The sequence below is a fragment of the Bombyx mori genome, chromosome 2 (assembly GCF_030269925.1).
Source record: "Bombyx mori chromosome 2, ASM3026992v2".
Classification (NCBI taxonomy): domain Eukaryota; kingdom Metazoa; phylum Arthropoda; class Insecta; order Lepidoptera; family Bombycidae; genus Bombyx; species Bombyx mori.
Window position 1 is genome coordinate 2084586 of NC_085108.1, and position 18377 is coordinate 2102962.

An 18377-nucleotide genomic window follows, 5' to 3' on the forward strand; every position below is an offset into this window, starting at 1 on the left:
TGGTAATGTAGGCGGGGCAAGCGTGCCACAGTTATGATCGAACAAACATAACTCGACCGATTCTTGCATTCACCGCGTTTAGTGCGCTTCGGAATACTTGGGCGAACAGATCTCCGCTTTATAGTGCCGTGTTGTGCAATTATAACTTGTAAAACAAAAAATCAGACATCAAGTATAGAGCGAGGAGGTATATATTTCGATCGGTAAGTCGAAATTACCATTTAATTACAATATTATTTGTCTAAAACATAAAAATATACTGAGCATTATGAAATTCCAAACATTAACAATATTATTGCAGCAAGTTATAAATAGCATACATTGCGCGATGTGTACTCGCCCAATGAACGCAATGACCAAGTCAGCTTCCAATGTACTACATGCATTGCGTTCTCTACACTTCAATCTTTGAAATTTCGGCCTTTGCTCTGATTGGCCGTGGTGCACGGCGCTAGTTTGTCGATAGTGAGGTGACCATGTGGTGAAATAAAATCATCGACAGAATTCTCGACTATATTTACATTTGACATGGATAATTTTTGCATTATTTTATATTTAATTAATGATACCTAGTATATTCTTAGTGAGACGTATTTTGAGTAAAATAAATATGTATTATTATTATTGAATTATTATCATTGAATTAAAGTGAAGGTATAATATAAAGGGACATGTAGACCTCTCATTTACGGGTATTTACTATATTGTCTAAGACGTATTAAAATCTAAGTAAAATGCCATTTGACTAATGCAGTAAATAAAAAAATTTAGGTTTCCTAAAGAACCTAACACCAGGGAACAATGGATTGACGTGACAGGTAGAGGAAACTGGAGACAAAGACGAGTACTATTTGCTCTAAACATTTTACTGAAAATGATTTTACCATAAAAAAAATCAGAATACACTTAGCTCTGAAAAATTCATTCGCAATTAATAGCAAGCGCCAACTGCTTAACAAATACGTTTTATTCCAGCGACAGTGACTATTTGTAATTAATAAAAGTAAAATAGTTTTTTTTTTTTTCAATATTTATTTAATGTTTCATTTTCTCCATTCATTCATCAGATAATTTATCGATAAAGAATATCGATTTTATCAAGCACTAGCGTGTATGAACATTTTTATTGCCTTTTTGCGTGTGTGAGTGTGTATGCCTACGGGTGTTTTGTGCTAGTTTGTGAACGAATATCTGTCCTGAGATTTATGTGTGGGTGTTTTTGTTGTGTGCGAAATACTTGTAATCACAGTGTGTGTATGTGTAGAAATTAAAATAGTGGGGATGAAGCGGCGACACTGGTTCTAATACAAAATTAGAGCAAAGGCCTTTCCAACCTTATTTATCTATTCCGTGGCGTCTCCGACCATCCCACCACATTAACCTGATTCCCGTATCAATACTGGTTGATTGGAGTCGGTATAGTTGGTAGTGACATAAGTTCGACTGGGTAAAATACTGGTGGTAGAATCTCTGCGAATCCGTATGAGAACTATCATCTCCCTGCATAGGCGTTAATGTTTCATGGCTGACATAGGTCAGCCATGAAACATTAACGCAATGCGATTTGAAGAGCGAGGCAGCCAATGTATTTACAAAACTGAGATTTGGAACTCATGTCTCAAGATGGGTAAGGCGGAAGCTACGTTGTTGATGTCTATGTGATCCCGTATACACATTACATCAGGAGGATCGCGTCCACTTGATTAAGGAATTAGAAAACCTAACATGTATTGAGGAAAATAGTTCGCACGTTCAAATAAAATACAATTTTGTCACTAAACAGACAATGAGGATGTTTGAATTCGGAACGAAAAAGGTGTCAACGAGCGACGTCCGCTATGACGCCTTACCCCTTTTTCCATTTCCAGCCGTCAAGGGCGATACATCTGTTTCTAATTTCTTATAGTCATTAATTTTAAATTCTTTATTTTGTCACTTATAGATAAATAAAAATATCAAACTAATAATACAGTCCACTCTTATTCACTACAACGCAACATATGGTCCTTCGAGCCCGATTATTACTGAATGTAGGTTTTATTGATTTTTTCACTAATATTCAGCTCAATGAGCCTCAACATCTTTGTCCGCATCCGCATCCTCCGCAGTCACGGCAGCCTCCACAGCAGCATTCACTGCTTCCACAACCTCCACAGCCGCATCCGCATCCACCGCAGCCTCTACAACAGCATCCACATCCTCCACAACCTCCACAACCGCATCCCCATCATCCATAACCACTACCGCGGCATCCGCATGGTCTACAGCATCCACAGCCGCCTCCGCTGCCACATCCGCATCCGCCGCAGCTTTGGGTGATACCGACGCAACTGTTTCCGCAGACGTAGTCGATTCAACCACAACCTGAGCTGCACATGTCGCCACAGATAACAGCAATACCAAGGAACGGCACTTCACCGTAGGCACAAACTTCACCATTGTACCGGTTCTCGGTATATATACCAGTAGGAGCAGTCGGTTGGAAACACACGGAAACAGTCACAACCTCTACAGTCGCAGCCACAACCGATGCTCAAAATGGACTATGAACAAAATATAAAACAATTACATATTTTTAAGTAATCATTTTAAATTCATTTAAATCAATTTAAAATTAAAAGACTTACCTGGACCACGAGGGCGGTGTCGCAGACGAAGAGAATGAGTTGACTCTGAACTGTATCAGCTTTTATACCGAGCAGTTTCCTTGAAAATCCGCTTGGTTCATATCTAAATAGCATAAAAACGTGACTTTGGAGATATTATGCAGTTTTCGTCCTTCGGGCGATCTAATAAGGAAACAATTACGAACACCTGTTTGATTAAAAACCAAACTGTAATTGTTTCTCAATAGTCTCATTATAATCTTAGTTGAGAAGGCCTAGTTGTTTATTCTTTGTTTATTTTATTTTGTTTTTTATATGTACCTGTTATAATTTAATTTTGATATTGATGTGTATGTAATTTGATGGATTATTGCTATCTGATAAATAAATGAATTAAATTGTTTCTTATCGGTTTTATAGAGTGTCACCTTGTTCCGAAGAGACATTTTACTCCGCTTACAGATCATAGGATAAAGACGGCCGAGAACCAAACACTTAACACATCGGGGGCGCGCAGTTGGCAGTTATGGCCCTGACTAGGAGTGCCTTTTTTATGAGGGACTTCGACGGCGATACCGGAGAGCCTGCAGACGGTCCGTATGTTAAAAATTTGCTTACCCTCGGGGGTAGGCTGGAGAGCGACTAGAACCATATTATATGGCTCCCTACCACGGCCGGTGTGCATGCGGTGCACGGAATGGTAGACCTTGTTCTAGCAGGTCAGCTATGACGAGCTCGGCATCTAGCTCCTTCGGGATTCCGCGTATGATAACGCGGAGTTCGCGCTCCTCCTGGAGCGTATAAGTGTGGAAACTTACTTTTGTGTGGAAACTTATACGCTCCTCGCGGAGGTAACTTGAAAAGAGCCTTATGGTCGTCGGGTGTCGTTACTTTTATTTGAATCCCGTTGGCGAGATTACGGACGCTGACAAAATTGATATTTTTGGCCTTAAGGGCCAGGGAAATTCGGTCCCAAGCTGCCTTCTCTTGAAGGATAATCGGGGGAGGGGTCTGAGTTTTATTTTGTACCACCAGACGCGGTAACGGTGTGGCGCGGGCAGGGGGAGCGGCTTGCTCGCCGGGGCGCCACCCTGGGACCTGGAGGCGGAGGCGCTCGCTGCCGATTACCGGTGGCGTAGCGACCTTCGCTCTAGGGGGGAAGGGCGCCCCGGCGAAGGAGTAGTTCGAGCGCGGAGGCTCCAATCTCGGCGGTCCGTGCTGGAGGCGTGGTCACGCCGCTTGGCGGACCCGTCGGCCGGCCTCCGTACCGTCGAGGCGGTCCGCCCGGTTCTCGCGGACTGGGTGGGCCGCGACCGCGGATGCCTCACCTTCCGGCTGACGCAAATGCTTACCGGCCACGGATGTTTCGGCCGGTACTTGCATAAGATAGCCGGAAGGGAACCGACGGCGCAGTGCCACCACTGCGCGGACCGCGACGAGGAAGACACAGCGGAACACACGCTGGCGCGTTGCTCTGGATTTGACGAGCAACGCGCCGCCCTCGTCGCGGTCATAGGAGAGGATCTCTCGCTGCCGCGCGTCGTGGCTACGATGCTCGGCAGCGACGCGTCCTGGAAGGCGATGCTCGACTTCTGCGAGTCCACCATCTCGCAGAAGGAGGCGGCGGAGCGAGAGAGGGAGAGCTCTTCCCTTTCCGCACCGATCCGTCGCCGTCGAGCCGGGGGCCGGAGGCGGGAATACGCCCGTACGTCCCGGCCCCTGTAGGTGGCGGCCTCCCCCCGGTGAAGGTCAAGGGGCGACCTGAGGGGGCGAGGCCGCGCGGCGCGCTACCAGCACTCTAGCGGGCTGCCGTGGAATGAATAGAGCGACCGGTCGACGGTGTATCGCGTCCCGACCCGGCAGGCTGGTTCTGGTCCAGCGGGGTATTCCGGGACACCAGCGGCACCGTCTGGGCGGCCCGACGGGCTGCCGTACCGAGACGGCCGACGTTTCAGAGCCTTCGATTCGCCTCGAAGGCTCCGTCGGCTGGGCGTCCTTGGGGTGAGCCGCGCCGTCTGGTTGTAGTGTTGACCGCGGTAGCCCCCCTACCTCATCCGGGTTCTGACCTCGGAGGGGATCGGACGTCGGGTGTAAGAGTGCAGGGGAGTCGTTTAGTGGGTGGGTCCTAAAATCCTTGGGCCCGCGGTCTGCTCACAACACCATGCAGATCGTTGAGTCTCACATACCCCGCGCGCCCCTTTTGCGCGGGGACCTCGAAGGAGGTTCGGCCCTCTACCCGAAAAAAAAAAAAAAAAAAAAAAAAAAAAGGGGGAGCGACGGGGGTCCGAGGCCGGAGGCGCAACGCGTTTGCGCCTTTACTTACTTTAACGGCTGCAGGAGCTCGAGACTCCGCGGCGTGTTTCTTACCCTTTTGTACGAGGTGAATCCGTCCGTCAATGAGACAGGGGCAATGTCGACCTCCATATCTGTGTCAGAATCGGAGGACAAGGAGGCAGGCGCGGACGACATGTGGGTGGGTGCAGTTAGTTCAGAAGTCGCGGGAGCGGCGGGGCGTGACGGAGGCCGCGGACGATCGCACGGAAGAAACGGGGGCCGCGGCGGTTTTACGCACCAGTACAGGCGACGCCGGAGCGGAGGGCACGACCGAACCCGCCGTGTACGACGCGGGAGCTTTGCATTCGGGTACCGAGGACACGGAAGCGGCGAGCGCGACGAAATCCGCGAGAGAGTTTGCGGCGTGTTCAGCTTTGAAGGCCAGTAATTCCGTGGTTAGTTTCCGGTGTCGTAGGCGGAGAAATTCTCTCAATAGAGCTTTAGTCGACTCCCGTGCGGACTCACAAGACGTCCTACCAACAGTAATTATGCAAGTTATTCCTTCATTGTGGAAATCGATCCTGAACATTTGTTAAGTACGGATTTCATCAGAAAAATTGGCACTTGCCTGCAGGATTCAAACACCCTTGCCTCGCTACATACGAATACACCGGGCGTCTATATAAGTGCCCAGGGCGGCAAATTTTTGAAGTTAGAAGAAAAACAAATATTTGTTTATGTTTTTGGAATATATAACATATTTTAGGGACCACAAATGTCCCCATAGCAACTATTAATATGTATGTGTGAGCAATAATTATATTGCAGTAATGCTACGTCAGTCTCGGGACTGTCGGGGCTGTCGATAGCACGTTAGGTTGTTATCCCAATATACTTTAGTCACTTAACTGAACACGTGTCCTATTAATCCTTGCCCTATATAGAGACTCAGCAATCTAATGAAGTTTCTGCAATAAATTACATATTTTAATTTTGAAAAATAAAATATGTTGTAAACTGTAAGCTTAAGTAAAATTCCAGTAATGGGGTGGATCTTTTTCCGGTGCCCAGGAGCGGCATTCAGTTTAAATCCGACCCTGAGTGTCTGGGAGGCTACAACTGCGGATGCGGAGCTGCTTGCAATAGTTATGGGGGCTAGGGCGTCGGTAATGTTGGTGGAGTCGGTGAGATGCCCGTGCCTGTTGTTACCGCTTTCGATGCCTGATTGTCCAAAATCGGTACTGTCGAGTGCAAAGGTCCCGCCTGCGCTAGCGGTCGTGTCTCTATCTGCGGACGTTTCGATCCTACCGGTAGCTGCAGCTGCGGATATAGATGTCGTGGCTACTGAGAAGAAAGTTGAAAGCAAAGGTCTTTGTGCAAAATAACATCGAAATTGGGCTTTCAATAAAAATGAGTTAATAATTCATCGTAAAGCATCTATTAACAAAGTTTCGCTTAACTATCTGGCAATAACATCGGTACTTGTAAATAAATGATATTAGCATAATTAAATTTTTACTATTTTTCTTTTTTGAGAACCCTTGTACATTTGTGACCGGTAGCGTAAGTACTTAAAGGTGCACCGGTGTCGTCCGATATAAATGTATGCTGTATAAATATTTCGATTGTATAGACTGCAAAACTGTGACACTGTGGATGAACGCACTGGATCTAAGTAGCAGGGATGAAGTCTAATTCAGCAGTCAGCAGATTATGAAATCATTTCAAGCAAGTCCTCAAAGTATTTTCCATGGAACATAGGATACAAAAGACACTGGAACTAAGATATCTTCATATACCCAGAGACTCAGAGTTCTAATGCAGCAGATGGGAAGATACTAGTTCATTTTAAGTGGTTAATAGCACAAATTAATTTTAACCCAATATTTTTAATACTGGTTTCATAACCTTAAGACCGGAATCGTCTAGTATTGTACCGCAGAAGTCAGTAGAGTTATCCACCCATACAGGTGATCTGCACGTGTCGCTACCACTAAAATGAGGGATAAAACTAGGCCAAGCTTTGCGCAGTATTTGGAAGATAAAATTACATTGAGAAGATCACGAATGAATCGAAGCCCTGAGGCTGAAGTCTGTATTAGGAAATTACTAGACTATTCAACTAGCCACACTTATTGGCTTCACTCACCACAGCCACCTCGAGTCGAGTTGTTGTGATTTATAAGTACTATAAGTACGTAAACATTGTACTGTTTGGGAATAGATAAAATTTAATTGTTATGGAATAATGCCTGTTCTTGTGCATTAAATTGGAATACATCAATTATGCCAGGGGCATACGACCAAGCTACTATCTGTATTGAACAAATAAATTAAATCTAATAATCTATCCTGACATATTTTAACCATTCAGTTTTTTAAACTATTAGTTTTTCTGAAAAAGATTGTAAGCTCCTATCGCCTAATTAGTTATATTTGATATCAGATGTGATCGTGATTCTTCAATATATTTGCCGGCTAAGTTTTATCCAACCGAAAAACATACTGGAATGTCTCATGGTTAAGTAACAACCCCCGTCCATTTTAGCCTTGACAAGTAACACATGGCTATTTAAAGGGTGGGGCAGCCATCTATACTAATATATAAATCTACAGTGGTTTTTACGGAAGTTCCGTTATAACTACTGAACCATGCATCCGATTGACTTGAAACTTGGTATTCATGTAGAAAATACATGTACTTAATGGATAGGCTAATATTCATATGAGTGTTGGGTTCCCTACACCAGTTCCGGGGGCGTTAATGATGAGAATCTTTGTGGGGGTGAGATATAATAATGTTAATTTTAAATGCCCAGCGAAGCGGACGGGTACAGCTAGTTGTACTATAAAACTGAGATTGGGAACTTATATCTCAAGAAGGGTAGGGAGGCATTTACGTTGTTGTGTCTATGGGCTCCGGTCAACACATAACATCAGGTGAGCCTCGTCCACCCAATTAAGCAATTAAAAGAATAAGCAATTAACACGTATTCAGGGACATTTCACACATTACAATAAAATACAATTGTGGTACTGAAAAGACAATGAGGATAATTACTGAATGTCGGTTTTATTGATTTTTTCAATAATACATAACTCAATGAGCTTTTTAATAGACGCCACAACATGAACGTCCGCAACTGCATCCTTAGCAGCAACCGCAGCCTCCACAGCCGCATCCGCAGCCTCCACAGCCGCATCCGCACCCGCCGCAGCTTCGGGTGATACCGACGCAACCGTTTCCGCATCCGTAGTCGATACAACCACAACCCGAGCTGCACATGTCGCCGCAGACATCGGCAGTACCAAGGAAAGGCACTTCACCGCAGACACAGACACCACCCTTGTATCTGTTCTCGGAACATATACTTAGACCAGTAGGAGCAGCCGAATTGGAACATACACGGAAATTTTCACAACATCCACAGCCACAACCTCCACAACCGCAGCCACAACCTCTACAGCAGCAGCCACAACCAGTGCCCAAAACGGACTATGAACAAATGAAAAAATTAAATATTTTTAAGTAATCATTTTAGGTTCAATTAATTAAATTTAAAATTAAAAGACTTACCTGAGCCACGAGGGCGATGGCGCAGACGAAGAGAATGAGTTTAGCGGCCATGTTGTTTCACTGAATGACTTCAGAATGAGTTGACTCTGAACTACATCAGCTTTTATACCGAGCAGTTTCCTTGAAAATCCGCATGCTTCATATCTAAATAGCATATAGACGTGACTTTGGAGATATTCTGCAGTTTTCGTCCTTCGGGCGATCTAATCAGGAAACAATTATGAACACCTGTTTGATTAAAAACCAAACTATCATTGTTTCTCAACTGTTTGTCATTGAATTGTTTCTTATCTCAAGGTGAACATGATTCTTAGTTACTATATAAGAACGAAGTCTTGAAGCTTAAAGTATTCAAGATTAAGTGCCTGAATATCCAGCATCATGTTTACCTTCGCTCTTCTCCTTCTCTGCGTTCAGGGCTGCCTGATCCAAGTAAGTAATATTTTTTAAAAGCTTCCTAATGTAAGCAATATTTTTAACTTAATAGCGGTAGACCTCTTTTGCACCATTTCATTGTTCTCTATTATCATCGTAATAAAAACGAAAACGTAGAAAAAATCTTGAGACATGAGGTCGAATTCTGATTTGTTCTGTAAGTGCTCCCTTCAAGCCGGAGAACAATGTTTCCTGTCCGTATCGGCTCATAATAGAGCATGTTACCACTAGTAATTGTGCATTTAATAATTTAATCATTACACGATATTATTCCTTCACCGTGGAAATTATTATTAAAAGCGTGATGGGTACGTAAATGATATATTTATGTACGTCTACTTTTTTACTCCAATACTTTAGATACATTGTAATTGAGGCAGATAAGTACTTACTCAAATTCTACAATTGACGAAATTGGTGGATTATGTACAGAGAAACTAATGTGTCAATGTTAAATTTTAATTTATGTGGCTGTTTTAGAATGTGTACGGTCAGTGCTGTGGCTGTGGATGCGGTGGTGGTTGCGGTTGCGGTTGCTATGGCGGCGAGGGCGAAGGTAATGTGAACGTCTGCGGTGAGCTGCCCGTGTGTGGTGAAACCTGCGTCTGTGGCCGCGTGCCCATCTGCGGAGGTGTTTGCTTCAAGGGTCCTGCCTGTGCTAGTGGTTGTGTCTCTATCTGCGGACGTTGCTGCGGATGCGGGTGCGGAGGTTGCGGTGGATGCGGATGCGGCTGTGGTGGATGCGGATGTGGCTGTGGAGGCTGCGGAGGATGCGGATGCGGACGTAGATGCTGTTGCTGCTAAAAAACTCATTGAGTTATTTATTATTGAAAAAATCAATAAAATCCAGATTCAATAATAATTCTCATTGTATTTTCACCTCATTGTATTTATACCACAATTGTATTTTATTTAAGATTGAAAGGAAACATCTTTGTGCAATAAAAAAAATCTAAATTGAGTTTTCAATAAAAGCGAGTTCATAATTCGTCTATTTTCATTAGATCTGTTGTCTTGGTCGCATCCAGCAAAGCGCTAATGCTGACAATATGCTCTAAAGAGTATGGATTACAAGTGGCCCACGTGTGTGGCCCGAGTGTCCCAAGTTGTTGAGGTATGTGGCGGTAGCCATCACAGAACACAAGATGTTTGACAGATGCCTGAATCTCCCTTACGACATTTTCAAGATAAGCTCGCATATATACAAGTTCCGAACAACAACATTAGGACCGTCGGTCTACCGTGCAATATCACCCGCTCGATGGAAGATCTTCCCTCCGTCGTTAAGCCTCCCAAACTGGTGACCCCGACGTGATGTGAACACGCAACCTTCTGATTCATCATCAGCGCATCAAGAACTTCGGCTGCCACAATTCCCGCATTCTTGCAGATAAAAGCAAGTCATCGACAGTCGTCCCACAGCAAGCCAGCATCGCAGCCTCAACAGGACCATCGCAGCCGACTCACCGCGCTTCCTGGTCCTACAGCACGCACCTACACTGCCTCATCACGCGGCATTCAATCTCAGTCTCGACCCACCGCAGACTTCGAGCAGCACTGGCGACAAACACGCAGCACTTCAAGCTCAGTTTCGACTCACCGCAAACTTCGAGCAGTACTGGCACTTGCAAGCTAATCTCAGCACGGACAACGCTAACTAAATGACACGACCTCCAGTCTCGGAGGGGAGTGGTGTGGCTGTAGCCATCACAGAACATAAGATGTTTGACAGATGCCTGAATCTCGCTTACTTTGCCTCCCAAAAGGTATACACGCATGACCACTTCATACTAGTTGGGATGTGATCTCATAGACCCGTCTAAGTAATAAAAACCCCATACTCTGTCCTGCACCAATAATAATAATTATGTGTTCCTTTGCAACATTTGATACTCACCATTTATATAAACCAGTTAGTCTAGTGTCATTATCGAAGGAGCAAAGAGGGTGATACGTCTAAATGGATTTAAAGTAGCCCACGTGTGGTCCTTTATGGAGATGTTCAACAACGAATATGTCCAGTCCCAACAGTGAAAGTTTCAGTTCAGATACGACAATTCCGAAAGACTAAAGAATTCGTGGTTGCATTAAAATCAACAAAGATAGGTCCTAATTGGGAAAGGGCTGTATAAGTTTTCAAACTGCTACAGATTTAGTAGGGATTCTACTTTGTAATGTTTACAATTATTTATTATGTTTTTTTTTTATTGTATTTGAATACACAGAACTTATTTAAAATCAGTTACCAGTTTTTTTTTTGCTTAAATTATCTTACTGAAAGGACAGTGAAGTTTATTATTGAATGTTGATTTTATTTCATTTCTCATGCACTTAATTTAATAAGCTTTTTAGTAGATGCATCATACATCTGCATCCACTGTAACCTCCATAGCCGCATCCGTATCCTTTGCGTCCACCGCAGCCTCTACAGCCGCCTCCGCAGCCGAGACCATAGCCAGCGTCATAGCCGATTCGTTGATTCGTTCGTCGAGCTGAGTAGTTGAGACTACTAGCACTAGCGGTGGGGAATTAGTCAGCGATATCAGCAGTACCGAGGTAAGGCATGTTACCGCAGACACCGATACAGCCCTCGTAAACCCTGGGCAGTAGGAGCAGCCCAAGCAGAAGACATTGAGATCCCCACCGGAGCTATCATATCCAGCGCTGAGACTCCCAAAGCCGTAGCCACAACCTTCACAACCGCAACCACAACCAATGCCCAAAATTGAACTGGCTGGACTGCGAACAATGCGGAATGGTTAAGTATTTACTGCTCTATGTCCACTTATTTCAATTTTAATTTTAAAACACTTATCTGAACCACGAGGGCGGTAGCGACTTCAGAATCAGTTGACTTTGAACTGGATCAGCTTCCATATAGTAGTTTCCTTGAAAATCCACTTGCTCTGTATCTAAATAGCATATAGACGTGAGAAATTGGTCGAGTTGATACCGGCATCTCGTTTTTACCATCGCACCGCCCGCCACCGGAGTAGAGTTCATCCATACTACCTGGAGCCACTGCGGTCATCCACAGTACGTTTCCAGAGATCTTTTTTGCCACGTACCGTCCGGCTATAAAATGAGCTCCCCTCCACGGTGTTTCCCGAGCGCTATGACATGTCCTTCTTCAAACGAGGCTTGTGGAGAGTATTAAGCGGTAGGCAGCGGCTTGGCTCTGTCCCTGGCATTGCTGAAGTCCATGGGCGACGGTAACCACTCACCATAAGGTGGGCCGTATGCCCGTCTGCCTACAAAGGCAATAAAAAAAAAACTTCAGAGATATTCTGGAGTTTTCGTCCTTCGGACGGTGTAATTAAGAAACAATTACCTGTTTGATAGAAAATCAAACTATCATTGTTTCTCAACTGTTTTATTATAATCTTAGCTGAGAAGACCTAACTACTTGTTTATTCTTTGTTTATTTTATTTTGTTTTTTATATTATGTACCTGTTGTAATTAAATTTAGATTTTGTTGTGTATGTGGATTGATGGATTATTTTTATCTGATAAATAAATGAATTGAATTGAATTGTTTCATATCTCAAGGTGAACATGATCCTCAGTTACTATATCGAGGAATGAATGGCTATTTGATGTAAGCGACGTTGCAGCTTTACAGGAAAGCTGTTAAAAGTTTAAAATATGAAAAAGTTGTCATCACCAAAAATAACTTCTTCAGCCATTTGAATGGGTTTAACATAATTGAAGATCAGTTAAAAGCATCGAATTGTTGGGCTAGTACCAAATAAAACGCACCTTTAATTACAAAGATAAATGTTGTGTATTAGGCGAAATGTCGCGTAAACCAAATAGTCTGTGTCCCCTCGATATAAGAACGAAGTCTTGAAGCTTGAAGTATTCAAGATTCCCTAAATTCTGAGCGTTGTTACCTTCTGTGCTATCTATTCTCCTTATCTGCGTTCAGAGTTGTGAATCAGAATCCAAATATGTATAACTTTTTTTTTTATTGCCTTTGTATGCAAACGAGCATACGGCCCACCTGATGGTAAGTGGTCACCGTCGCTCATGGACGTCAGCAATACCAGGGGCAGAGCCAAGCCGCTGCGTACCATTAAGTTCTCTCTGCAAGCCTCGTTTGAGGACATGTAATAGCGCTCGGAAAACACCGTGGAGGGGAGTTCATTCCAAAGCCGGATGGTACGTGGCAGAAAAGATCTTTGGAAACGCACTGTCGATGAACGCAGTGGTTCCAGATAATATGGATGAACTCTGCTCCGATGGCGGGAGGTGCGATGATAAAAAGGAGATGAGGGGATCATCTCGAATAATTCCTTAGAGCATTCCCCATGGATCATACGGTATAAAACACAGAGAGAACCGAAGTCCCTCCGTAGATCCAGAGGCCCCAAGCGATCCGCGAGAGCGGGACTATCGACCATCCGAACAGCCCGTTTCTGTATGGAGTCAAATTGAAGTAGCTGGTATTTGGGAGCCCCGGCCCAGAAGTGGGAGCAGTACTCCACGCGAGGCCGGACCTGCGCTTTATAAAGCGCAAGTCTCTGCCCAGGCGTGAAATACCGCTTCGCGCTGTTGAGGACTCCTAACATTTTAGAGGCCAATTTGGTTTTACCTTCCAAATGACTCCAATATTGGACATCGTTCGAAATATCGACCCCTAGAATCCTGATACTCGCAGAAAGCTGCAGGGATACTCCTTGAAATTCCGGCGCCATGACAAAAGGGTCATTCCTCGCAGTGAACGCGCAAACCTGTGTCTTCAATGGGTTGAACTGAACTGAATTCAGTTCACCCCACTTGGGAACCCGCCCCAGAGAATTCTCCACTTCAGACACAAGTTTTAATCGCCTCTTGTGTACAACGCTTCGAGAGAGACTCTGATGGCCGATATATCGCGCTTCCCCCGTGGTTTTTACGGATGTTCCGTTATAACTACTGAACCATGCATCCGATTGACTTGAAACTTGGTATCCATATAGACAATACATGTACTTAATAGATAGGCTAATATTTAATATGAGTGTTGGATTTACTACACCTATTCCGGGGGCGTTCATGATGAGAATCTTTGTGGGGGTGAGATATAATAATGTTAATTTTAAATGCCCAGCGAAGCGGACGGGTACAACTAGTTGTAGTATAAAATTGAGATTAGGAACTTATATCTCAAGACGGGTAGGGCGCCATTTGTTGATGTCTATGGGCTCCGGTCAACACATAACATCAGGTGAGCCTCGTCCACCCAATTAAGCAATTAAAAGAATAAGCAATTAACACGTATTCAGGAACATTTCACACGTTACAATAAAATACAATTGTGGTACTGAAAAGACAATGAGGATAATTACTGAAGGTGGGTTTTATTGATTTTTTCAATAATACATAACTCAATGAGCTTTTTAGTAGACGCCACAACATGAATGTCCGCAACTGCATCCTCAGCAGCAGCCGCAGCCTCCACAGCCGCATCCGCATCCACCGCAGCCTCCACAGCCGCATCCGCATCCACCGCAGCCTCCACAGCCGCATCCGCATCCACCGCAGCCTCCACAGCCGCATCCGCCGCAGCCTCCACAGCCGCATCCGCCGCAGCCTCCACAGCCGCATCCGCATCCACCGCAGCCTCCACAGCCGCATCCGCATCCACCGCAGCCTCCACACCCACATCCACATCCACCGCAGCCTCCGCAGCCACATCCGCATCCGCCACAGCTTTGGGTGATACCGATGCAATCGTCTCCGCAGCCGTAGTCGATACAACCACAACCCGAGCTGCACATGTCGCCGCAGACATCAGCAGTACCAAGGAAAGGCACTTCACCGCAGACACAGACATCACCATTGTACCTGTTCTCGGAACATATACTTAGACCAGTAGGAGCAGCAGAGTTGGAACGGACACAGAAACGGTCACAACATCCAGAGCCACAACCTCCACAACCGCAGCCACAACCTCTACAGCCGCAGCCGCAACCGGTGCCCAAAACGGACTATGAACAAATGAAAAAATTAAATATTTTTAAGTAATCATTTTAAGTTCAATTAATTAAATTTAAAATTATAAGACTTATATGAGCCACGAGGGCGATGGTGCAGACGAAGAGAATGAGTTTAGCGGCCATGTTGTTTCACTGAATGACTTCAGAATGAGTTGACTCTGAACTACATCAGCTTTTATACCGAGCAGTTTCCTTGAAAATCCGCATGCTTCATATCTAAATAGCATATAGACGTGACTTTGGAGATATTCTGCAGTTTTTGTCCTTCGGGCGATCTAATCAGGAAACAATTATGAACACCTGTTTGATTAAAAACCAAACTATCATTGTTTCTCAACTGTTTGTCATTGAATTGTTTCTTATCTCAAGGTGAACATGATTCTTAGTTACTATATAAGAACGAAGTCTTGAAGCTTAAAGTATTCAAGATTAAGTGCCTGAATATCCAGCATCATGTTTACCTTCGCTCTTCTCCTTCTCTGTGTGCAGGGCTGCCTGATCCAAGTAAGTTTTATTTTTTAAAATCTTCCGAATGTAAGTAATATTTTTAACTTAATAGCAGTAGATCTCTTTGTGCCCTTTCATTGTTCTCTGATTGTCTTCGTAATAAAAACGAAAACGTAGAGGATTTCACAGATCTTGAGACATGAGGTCGAATTCTGATTTGTTCTGTAAGTGCTTGCTCCCTTCAAGCCGGAAAACAATTTTTCCTGTCTGTAGCAGCTCATAATAGATCATGTTACCACTAGTAATTGTGCATTTAATAATTTAATCATTACACGATATTATTCCTTCACCGTGGAAATTATTATTAAAAACGTGATGGGTACGTAAATTATATATTTATGTACGTCTACTTTTTTACTCCAATACTTTAGATACCTTATAATTGAGGTAGATACTTACTCAAATTCTACAATTGACGAAATTGTGGATTATGTACAGAGAAACTAATGTGTCAATGTTAAATTTTAATTTATGTGGCTGTTTTAGAATGTGTACGGTCAGTGCTGTGGCTGTGGATGCGGTGGTGGTTGCGGTTGCGGTTGCTATGGCGGCGAGGGCGAAGGTAATGTGAACGTCTGCGGTGAGCTGCCCGTGTGTGGTGAAACCTGTGTCTGTGGCCGCGTGCCCATCTGCGGAGGTGTTTGCTTCAAGGGCCCTGCCTGTGCTAGTGGTTGTGTCTCTATCTGCGGACGTTGCTGCGGATGCGGGTGCGGAGGTTGCGGTGGATGCGGCTGCGGTGGATGCGGATGCGGCTGTGGAGGCTGCGGAGGATGCGGATGCGGACGTAGATGCTGTTGCTGCTAAAAAACCCATTGAGTTATTTATTATTGAAAAAATCAGTAAAATTCAGATTCAATAATAATTCTCATTGTATTTTTAATACCACAATGCAAAAAAAATAATCTAAATTGAGTTTTCAATAAAAGCGAGTTCATAATTCGTCTATTTTCATTAGATCTGTTGTCTTGGTCGCATCCAGCAAAGCGCTTATGCTGACAATACGCTCTAAAGATTATGAATTGCAAGTGGCCCACGTGTGTGGCCCGAGTGTCCCAAGTTGTTGAGGTATACACGCATGACCACTTCATACTAGGTGGGATGTGAGCTCATAGACCCGTCTAAGTAATAAAAAACCCCATACTCTGTCCTGCACCAATAATAATAATTATGCGTTCCTTTGCAACATTTGATAGTCACCTACACCTACACCTCTACAGCCGTCTCCGAAGCTGAGACCATAGCCAGCGTCATAGCCGATTCGTTGATTCGTTCGTCGAGCCGAGTAGTTGAGACTACTAGCACTAGCGGTGGGGAATTAGTTAGCGATATCAGTAGTACCGAGGTAAGGCATGTTACCGCAGACACCGACAAACCCTGGGCAGTAGGAGCAGCAAGCAGAAGACACTGAGACCCCCACCAGAGAATCTATCCCATCCAGCGCTCAGACTCCCAAAGCTGTAACCGCCGTTGCCACAACCTCCACAACCGCAACCACAACCAATGCCCAAAACTGAACTGGCTGGACTGCGGAACGGTTAAGTATTTACCGCTCTATGTCCACTTATTTCAAATTTAATTTTGAAAGACTTACCTGAACCACGAAGTAGGTAGCGACTTCAGAATCAGTTGACTTTGAACTGGATCAGCTTCTATACCAAGCAGCTTCCTTGAAAATCCACTTGCTCTGTATCTAAATAGCATATAGACGTGACTTCAGAGATATTCTGGAATTTCGTCCTTCGGACGGTGTAATCAAGAAACAATTACGGACACCTGTTTCATTAAAAATCAAACTATCGTTTTTTCTCAACTGTTTCATTATAATCTTAGCTGAGAAGGCCTAACTACTTGTTTATTCTTTGCTTATTTTATTTTGCTTTTTATATTATGTACCTGTTGTAATTAAATTGTGATTTTGATGTGTACGTGGATTGATGGATTATTGTTATCTGATAAATAAATGAATTGAATTGAATTGTTTCATATCTCAAGGTTAACATGATCCTCAGTTACTATATCGAGGGGCGAATGGCTATTTGGTGTAAGCGACGTTGCAACTTTACAGAAAAGCTATTAAAAGTTTAAATTTTGAAAAAGCTGTCATCAACAAAAAAGCTTCTTCAGCCATTTGAATGGTTTAAACATAATTGAAGATCATCATCTGTGTCCCCTCGATATAAGAATGAAGTCTTGACGCTTGAAGTATTCAAGATTCCCAAAATTCTGAGCATTGTTACCTTCTGTTCTATCTATTCTCCTTATCTGCGCTCAGAGTTGTGAATCAGAATCCAAATATGTTTAACTTTTTTAGTCTTCCCATATTTGACCATATGATTTTTATTACTCTCGGCTTAGTGCGTTTTCGTTGTTTGCTGAATATCAGTGCAATAAAAACTAAAACGGATTTCACAGACCTTGAGGCGTGAGGTCGAATTCTGATTTGTTCAGTAAGTGCTCCCTTCAAGCCGTAGAACAATGCATTAGCTCATAATGGACTCAGTACAGTAGTTATTACCTACCACCGTGGAAATTGTTATTAAAAACGTGTTAGATAAACATATTTGAATCACATTATTTAGATGTATTGAAACAGACAAACTTTTAAATATAGGAACTCAAAATTTTACAATCTAATACCTTGGCTGTTTATATTCAGGGTGTCCCACAAATGATATATAGAGCCGCCAAGTGTAGATAGTGATCTATTAGAATAACCGATTTGACGAAAAAACAGGTCCCAAGTAAAGAGTACTCGAATATAATGAACAAACTCTTCTTCTACCAACACTTGATTAATTTTTGAAGTACCATAGCAAGGTACCGTAATATGATGCGTAGTGAAAAATAAGGCTGTCCATTAATAAAAATAAGCGATTTTGTTTGATAATCTTAAGACCGAAATGGTCTAGTGTTGTACCGCAGAAGTCAGTAGAGTTATCCACCCATACAGGTGATCTGCACGTGTCGCTACCACTAAATTGAGGGGTAAAACTAGG

At 43.6% G+C, this 18377-nt stretch overlaps 3 protein-coding genes across 3 annotated transcripts; 2 read left to right on the forward strand and 1 right to left on the reverse strand.

Annotated features, from left to right (window-relative positions):
* Positions 1–7932: 7932 nt before the first annotated feature.
* On the reverse strand, positions 7933–8534 carry LOC119629679 (chorion class high-cysteine HCB protein 12). Its single transcript, XM_038016342.2, has 2 exons — positions 8458–8534; positions 7933–8376 (listed from the first exon to the last, which is right to left on the reverse strand). Exons 1-2 carry the CDS (start codon positions 8506–8508, stop codon positions 8032–8034), a joined length of 396 nt encoding a protein of 131 aa, XP_037872270.1. The 5' UTR covers positions 8509–8534; the 3' UTR covers positions 7933–8031.
* Positions 8535–8829: 295 nt separating this feature from the next.
* LOC134198678 (chorion class high-cysteine HCA protein 12) lies at positions 8830–9878 on the forward strand. Its single transcript, XM_038016241.2, has 2 exons — positions 8830–8889; positions 9373–9878. The coding sequence occupies exons 1-2, from the start codon at positions 8839–8841 to the stop codon at positions 9694–9696; spliced, it is 375 nt and encodes a 124-aa protein (XP_037872169.1). The 5' UTR covers positions 8830–8838; the 3' UTR covers positions 9697–9878.
* Positions 9879–15261: 5383 nt separating this feature from the next.
* LOC119629703 (chorion class high-cysteine HCA protein 12-like) lies at positions 15262–16318 on the forward strand. The gene is made up of 2 exons (XM_062673385.1): positions 15262–15378; positions 15868–16318. Exons 1-2 carry the CDS (start codon positions 15328–15330, stop codon positions 16183–16185), a joined length of 369 nt encoding a protein of 122 aa, XP_062529369.1. The 5' UTR covers positions 15262–15327; the 3' UTR covers positions 16186–16318.
* Positions 16319–18377: the final 2059 nt, after the last annotated feature.